This window comes from Drosophila biarmipes, chromosome 2R, assembly GCF_025231255.1.
Source record: "Drosophila biarmipes strain raj3 chromosome 2R, RU_DBia_V1.1, whole genome shotgun sequence".
Taxonomy (NCBI): domain Eukaryota; kingdom Metazoa; phylum Arthropoda; class Insecta; order Diptera; family Drosophilidae; genus Drosophila; species Drosophila biarmipes.
Window position 1 is genome coordinate 4,264,332 of NC_066615.1, and position 7,741 is coordinate 4,272,072.

General features: G+C 43.4%; 1 protein-coding gene across 3 annotated transcripts in view; it reads right to left on the minus strand.

The window, feature by feature from the left end:
* LOC108029572 (neogenin) overlaps positions 1-7,059 on the minus strand; it is a 37,672-nt gene extending 30,613 nt beyond the window's left edge. For all 3 annotated transcript variants that reach the window (XM_017101933.3, XM_017101932.3, XM_017101931.3), the window contains exon 1: positions 6,326-7,059. In XM_017101933.3, coding sequence (XP_016957422.1) covers positions 6,326-6,422 — 97 coding nt within the window. In that variant the 5' untranslated portion in view covers positions 6,423-7,059. The remainder of the gene's footprint in view (positions 1-6,325) is intronic.
* Between the last annotated feature and the right edge of the window lie 682 nt (positions 7,060-7,741).

The window sequence follows — 7,741 nt, forward strand, 5'->3', positions numbered from 1 at the left end:
TCGCGAGTCAAGTGCTTGCCACTTTGGAAGCTAAATCTGAAAAGCCGCGGATAACAACTATGCATGTGCTGCAGTTGGTGTTTTTGGGTATTAGGCTCCACTCGCCTGTCAAGTGTTCCTACATAAAGTCGCTTACCTAATGGCCACCGAGCTGAAATCATCGCCGGCTGGCTGCATTTCACAGGATTTTATGGCAGATGTACCCCGATGTTTACCCGCTTTCCGCTCCACTCGGCTCCATTGACAGCTCAATCCAACTGCCGCTGAATGTGGAAATAGAAAATGTGCGGCGGATAATTGCCACTAATCAGCCCAGTCCACACATGGACATGGCACGTCATAAGCCGCACAGCACACTACATCTAATCCAGCGCTTGCCATCGGTCCAAAGAACAAAAAAGTCCGGTCTTGGGGTTCGACATCTGGGTAGGAATGCAGGAGGGCGGTACAGGAGAGGTAGGGATTGGGCCTGGGCCTGGGCATCTATGATATATGCAGCACTTAGTACCTACTTAAGTTGCGCGAACGCGGACAACGCTTCAGATAAGATCGCACACAGCTGGCGAGAGCAGAGGCAAAAGCAGATTGCGGCTTAAAACCGTCACAGTGGGGCAAGATTGCAGGAAAGTAACAAGTATTTTGAGGGTTTAAGAGTTTTGTTGCTCACACCCAAAATAGTACTTGATAAGATTCCATGCCTGGAATGTTCGAGTAACAAGTATGCACTACGTACGAGAAGAAGAAATCGAATTCGGAAACCCTTACCACCTAGCTCCCATAGACGAACAGACGGACAGAAACAAAATGTAAAAACTATAACTTTCTTTGTTACAATATACCCTTTGTGAAGGGTATAACAACAAAGAACTTAGCCCTATAATTTACCCGAGGTGTGAAATGGCGAACTGATTAAGCAAACTGCCGGTACCAAAAACCACTTAAAATGCTAGTAAAATGACTCAAAGTCACATACCCGGGGAATCCCACTGTATTGAAACCCCACAGAGCCCGAGTCCCAGCCCACTGTGCCACTCTCCCCCACCAAAACTTAAACTGCAACCACACGACTTCTACAGCGACGGCGACTACCGTGGCTGCAGACTCGTAAGTGGAATAAAGTACGTGCATTTTGTAGATAATAATAAAATAATAGCAACGGCTGCCCATTCGGCCGGAGTCGAGAGTCTTGGCGCTTGGATCGGATCGGATCGGATCGATTCGAATCGAATCCGATTGGGTAGCATTGTATCGGAACAAAACGAAGCTGGTGACTCGGTCTTGTGGCTTTGTAACAAATTGCTTTTGGCTGGGCCCGTCGATATTCCCTGCCCCGCTCTGCTCTCTGGTGATCTTGCCCAGACATTGTCGTCGCCATTGTAACTGCTCGTTTTTCATGTTCTATTTTTCTGCGGCAATTGCAGCAAATAGATTAGCTGTGCAGATAATTGCACCGAGAAAATACGATCAGAAACGATTGGTCGGAATATCACACGGTTGCTTTTGAAAATCATCAAAAACTAATAAAAGGGAACCTGTCGTCGGAAGGCGTAGATATTAGACAATCGGCATGATTAAAAAAGCACTCGAGCACCAGTTTTTAAATCACACTGTTAATGGGTCTTATCAAGAATCAAATAGGGTTTTCTAATTTGGTAGTCTCAACACATAACTAACTTTATACTAAATCAAATACTTGCTAAGTGGGTGGCTCTGCCTTGGGCATCATTATGGGGGTTTGGAAAAACTTTTTACGGAGACAAAATAATAAAAGTTATTTTTCCGAGTGAAAAGCGGCCAGGCAGAGGAAGGAGTGAGGCCCAGATGGGGCAGGCGCTTTTCCGTCGCCAATCAAGCGATCGATCTACTTTAAGGCAGCCATGGCCACAGTTTATCGCCGGCCAGCGACTGCATTTTGTTGACCGATAAGTCCGAAGGGGGTATGGCATGAAGAGTGAGCAGTTGGGGCTTAAACTACCGAGTGAGAGCAGGGGAGCAGCCAAGTGAGTTCCAAAGCCAAGACCAACTTCATTTGCTTGCCAGCACAACCAAAGCGAGCGGCTTTTTCAATTAATGTAGCCCATGGGCACGCGAAACCTGAAACCAGAAAGTGCAAAAAGAACCCGAAGTGCAGCGAAGATGCAAAGGCTATGGAAAAACAATGCAAAAACTTTGTTTACTTTGCCAGCTTGTCTTATCGCTCGCTCCACTGGCCACAAAATAATTACCGGAGCCAGTTCTCCCCAAGAGGAGAAAATCATCCGGTAGAATTGAGTTCTTTTGGGCAGGGCGTGGCCGTATCACAGATCTCGGGGCCTAGAGACTCGGTCCTCGAGCGGGTATGGCCAGCACTTTGGCACTTTGGCTAAATGACTGCATTTAAAAACTGTTGCCGACTTCCGTTTCGAGCGTTTCAGCCGCTTTCCTCCTTTGGCATCTGCTCGAGGTGATTAAGTGCGATTCGAGGCGTGGAGGCAGATAATTTCAGATACTTTATAGCCCCGGTGTGGAGTTGGGAATGGTAAATGGGGAAATGGAGGAGCCGCCCGTCGAAGAGGTGCGACATTTGCGGACCGGGCTTGTTTTAACGGCACTTTAAGCCACTCAGCCGAACAAGTTAAGTACGGATAGACCGTTTTAAGTGGGAAGGCACTATTCCTTCACTGGAATCTGTGGCCTTGTCCTTGGCTGCACTGCCATCCGCCACCTACGGATCGATCACCCACGCACCTTCTATGCAAATTGGCCCTAATCCTTGGGGAAACGCCCCCGCTAAGAGTACAGTATGCTGAACGCAAAGCCAGATACATTGTTGCAAAGCTGCTGTTCTCATGCCCAGATACATTTCCTGTAACTGCCTCGAGATCGTCTCGTCCTACATCCTGAGTCTCCCCCGAATCTGCTTCGTTTCTTTTTAGTTGGTCAAAATCTGGATTTTGCGGTTGCGTGCATTGAACTTTTCGAACATTTCGGGTTGCAGAATCAGTTTCGGCCTGTTGTTGTTCTTGTTTTGTGGCGGGTTCAAGTGAATTATTCATGTTGTCATGTCGAATCGGCGGAAGGCGGGAAGGTTCGAGTTCGAAGCTGCAAACGAAATTGCATTCTGCCAACGCAGCAGCACCCGCACACAGGGAGAAATCTTTAAACCATTGGTGGAACTTGCGTTTATTTTTACCTTTTAAAGTGTGCACAATTGCTTGAATGCTGGAAACAATATATGCCTTTTAAATATTTAATACCCAAATGAATTCATATTGGAATGTATTCATAAAAATCAAACTTCTGATACAACTTCATCTGTATAAATACGAATTTAACACGATTTTATAGAACGACTTAAATCAAGGATACATTTTAAGTTGAATATCGTTTTGTTTTGTTTTTTATTTTCTCTCTGTATACAATATTTGCTGACTTTTCGAGAGCTTGGCTGCTTTGTTTTTTGGTGTCGAATCCTCCTGCTGTTTTCCATAAAAATTCCCGCAACATGAGTTTCCCAAAATACGAGTATATGCAACAAACCCACGTTGTTGCTATCTCTCAGCTTGTAAGAATAAAAAATAACACCATTTCCTTAATTAAATGGCATGGCAAACTTTTGTTTAACCGCAATTCACTTGCAAAACTTTATTAGTAAGGACAGAAGACGTCATTGTTTGCAGAGAAAAGCCTTGAACAGCGCCAATTTTAAATAAAAGAAACCGAAGAAGACATCTCACGTCGACCACCGATAAGTAGCACAAAAGTGAGGGTTTTTCAAGTCCTTCGAGCGCCTCTTAGTCATGGTATGCAGCTCTACAAAGAACATGCCCTCGGAGCCCAGAACCTCGAAAGACGAACAATTTCCGCTGCTTTTTCAACACTCGCGAGTGACGCCTGAGTTTTAAACATAATTGAAAGACTTTGCATCGGTCCGTAATTAGTCTGCATTCAACGGAGGCGAAGTGACCTCATTCGAGACCTCTAAACACTCTCTCCCCGGCTGGCCCTTTCTTTTCCCTCTTTTCTCCTTGTCACATTGCGACACATCGCCCGCGGCTATGGCCACCACATGGAATTGTTTATTTGGACAAGCGCACCCCGGAGGAAAAAGGAAAAATGTGTCCAGGAACATGAAAAGGGGTGCGAAATTAGAATAACGTGTCACTCATATATTGTATCACGTAATGCGGCTAAATGTGCTCTGGCCACAGGGAAAGCAAAGGAAAGCGACTCGCCCAGGACGCCAGACAATTGCCACAGTTCCCAGGATAAAAGCGAAGAAATATGACCAGAAAAGTGAAAACAAGGAACGCTAGCAAATAAACACGAAAACGAGAACGGGACCTCGCACGTGAGGGTTTGTACACGGTACTTGCAAGATCGGTGGCTATATTCAAATAGTCAATATTCCACATAAAGAACGCGTTAGGAGCCTTCTAGTTCATATATTAGTCAATCCTCCTTTGAATTAAATGAAATGAAGGAAAGCTCTATATGGAGTATATGTCTTACATATATAGTAATTTATATAGAAACTAACTAGCCATCATATATATATCTTCTTATTTTAATCAATACTTTTAACATACTTCACCCATGTTTCATTTAAGCACGAGTATCAGGTATTAATTGGTCGAGGCCCATCCTAACCTTTTAATGTCACCGCGTTTTGTGAGCTGGTTACACCCATGTAAGTAAAGTTTTTTAATTACCGCCCGCCGTAAAGCTTGGCGTTATGCGGGGGAATGCTTTTAATTAAATCTGACATAAAGTCCTGGGACTTATGACATGCCGTGACCTAAAAATTTGTTCAAAGATTTTCATTCCATTTGCATATGACATGCCTGACAATTTTTTACGACCAGACTTTTTGGGGGTCTTTCCTTTGGAGCTGGCATTGATAAATTCAGCAGCTGATAAGGCGGCTCCCTTTTTTAGCACAATTTTCACTTTTAGGGGTTGCTCTGCTTGGACTTGAGGGAGAAACACAAGATTGAGCGCAGGGCCTCAAATTTGTTTGCATTTTTTGCGCACTTTGCAGGGATTTCCATTATCCCTCCCTCACTTCCTGCGACTGTTTATTTTCCCGCACCGAGAATTGAAATATGATAAGCCTTAAAGCCACCCCAGGCTTAGTCTGAAGCAAAATCAATCAGTTGATGAATTGTGCAGCTGCCTACCGATCTAATCTCTTTTTGAGACCCAAAGGTGACCTGAGAATGTGGCTGATCCTTGATCCTAATTGCATTTTGCCTGCCCTCTTTCTACCTGCCCTACCTGATCCTTTAAGATCACTTGTTTCCTGCGCCTGAGCTAATGATAATGACTCTAACGGCTACCATTTTGCCCGGCCCTATTTATTCGGTTTCTTTTGTTTTTCATCGGAAAAAGAGGCTTCAGGTGGTATGTGTTTTGGCTCGTTCGGTAGTAACATTGCAGGTTTCAAATTCTGTTGTGCAGTATTGTGTTTACCTCGCTTCAAGCGGAGCTCATTAGTAATGTTCGAAATTTGAGGCACTATCGGAGGAGATAGCCGTTCTGCAGCCTTCCTTTTTAGAGTTCTTATCTGCAGGTGATATGGAGGGCGCAATTACCGTGAATTACCCCGATGACTGGCACATGTGGTTCGACCAGGAAAGAGTGTTGCGAAAGTACGTCAAATTTACGAGTGCGAAAAGCGCGAGGTGCGAAATATGACTGCTTATCAGCACAACGCTGACATCACCTCTCTGACGAAAAGTGATTTTAGGACCCGATGCCTGCTTTCTGGCACCTCGACCAGACATCTAGTCGCCAAATCTGTACTTGCAGTTTTATTCGTTTACATATCGAATTCGATTCTTACCATAGATACTAAAAAAGTACGGCCATGAAACCAAAACAAGGTACAGAGCAAGTGATGCAGAAATTATCCAATCCATTTAAAAAATATGATCGCTCATAAAAAGTGAAATACATTTTACTGCGATTGGGAAAACTTAACAACAGGAGGGTCCGTTGTGGACTTTAAGACCTTTTTTGAATAACACACACTTAGTAGGCTGTTGTAAGTATTTTATATATGTATGTATAACATTTTAAGATTACTTGTTAGTGCAAGTTGAATACAAATAGAAAATCGTTAATATTATAATATTACATTTTAGCTTTGAGTTGCACTCAACAATTTCAGCTCTTTAGGTAATATTGCACTATAAGATTATAATTCTTGTTTGGGTAGTTTTCCGAATCTTGTACTAGAAAACTGTGTACAACATAAACACGGCTCTAGAGACGGTGAAACACTTTAAGGGCTTAGGTTTAAAAACCGAAACCTAGTCTTGCAATTTCAGGTGGCCTCTCTTACCTTGACTCGCCAAACTGCTCCCAATCAGCTGCAGGACCAGGAAACTGCCGACTAGCCACTTCCAAGTCCTGCTGCTATCGCTGGTCCTGCTGGCCATTTTCGTTCGAGTTTTCGCTGATTGAGCTGGAAACCGTCGTTTACGATCGGAGGTGATTTGAGTTGCTCAGGTTTTTGATTTGTTTACAACATTTTGGCTCTCGGTTCCCCAAAGCGCCGATTGCGTCTCCTATTCCTATCCTTTGCAGCCACTCACACGAACGCGGCACGCACACCAACGCGACTCGCTCACTCCACTTTTGTTGTGTATTCTTCAACGATTATTGCTTCGGCTTTCCTTTTTCTCGCTTTTCGCATCAATCGAATTCACCATTTACGCCTTTTGTTTTGCCGGCACTCGTCGCTGTTTGTTGTTGCTTCAGGTCTTTTTGTTGTTGCACGCCTGCATTTTACCAACAACAACAGAAATACTATCAACAAATTGCACACACTCTCGGGGAAGTAGCGTTGTCTCGCTCTAACCTAGGCCAGGCATCCGGTTTCGCAGCTGCAGTGTTTTAAATTCACACTTTCCGCGCTTTGCTGTATTAAGAGGACGGCTGTTTTCGTGCCTTTCGACTGGAACTGCTTTCGTTTCACCAAATAACTGATTTTTGGTTAATTTCACTACCGCATAGCGCGATTCGAGCGCAGCTTCCAAGTATACATCCGCGCAGCGACGTCGTCGCAACCGAAAAAACTACAATAATCGCGCGCGGTGGCGGTTTTCAGTGGTGGGAAAGGCCGTCGATTGCACGCGATATGTATCGATGTTTTCGATGTATTTAAGGTATCGATGTTGAAAGATGTAAGATGTTTCCATCAAAATTGTCAGATGCGATGAGTTATTACCACAAATTCTAAATAAAGTAAGTAAAAACGTTAAGCGATAGGAAATATTAAGCTGTTCTACCTATAAGCCGAACCGAAGTAACCATGCTTTAATAGAAAACGAATTCGGCACTGGCGTGGCACTATCGATATTTTGAGGCAAAGGCTTCACTTTAAGACGCGTTAGTGAGAGTTGGCCATTGGCGCCTAATTTAAAAAAATACCCTACGGTGATTAAAAGTTTTAAAGTTTCCATTAGACTACTTCCCCGACGTATGTACTGTATGTACATTAGGGCTCACTTTTTTAAACACTTTTATACCCATAAAGAAAAGTAGAAATGTGGTAGAGAACACATTATTCTAAATTATATTATTGTTAAAAAACGACTAAGGGCTTTCAAAACAAGGTACATTAATTCTTATTAAATTGCAAAAAGAGTGTTTATGAATGATAATCATCAGAGGAAAAGTAAAACGAATTATAAAATATCCTAAAGGGTTCCTTATGAAATTAATATGCAAAACTATGACCCAAACTAAACTCCTT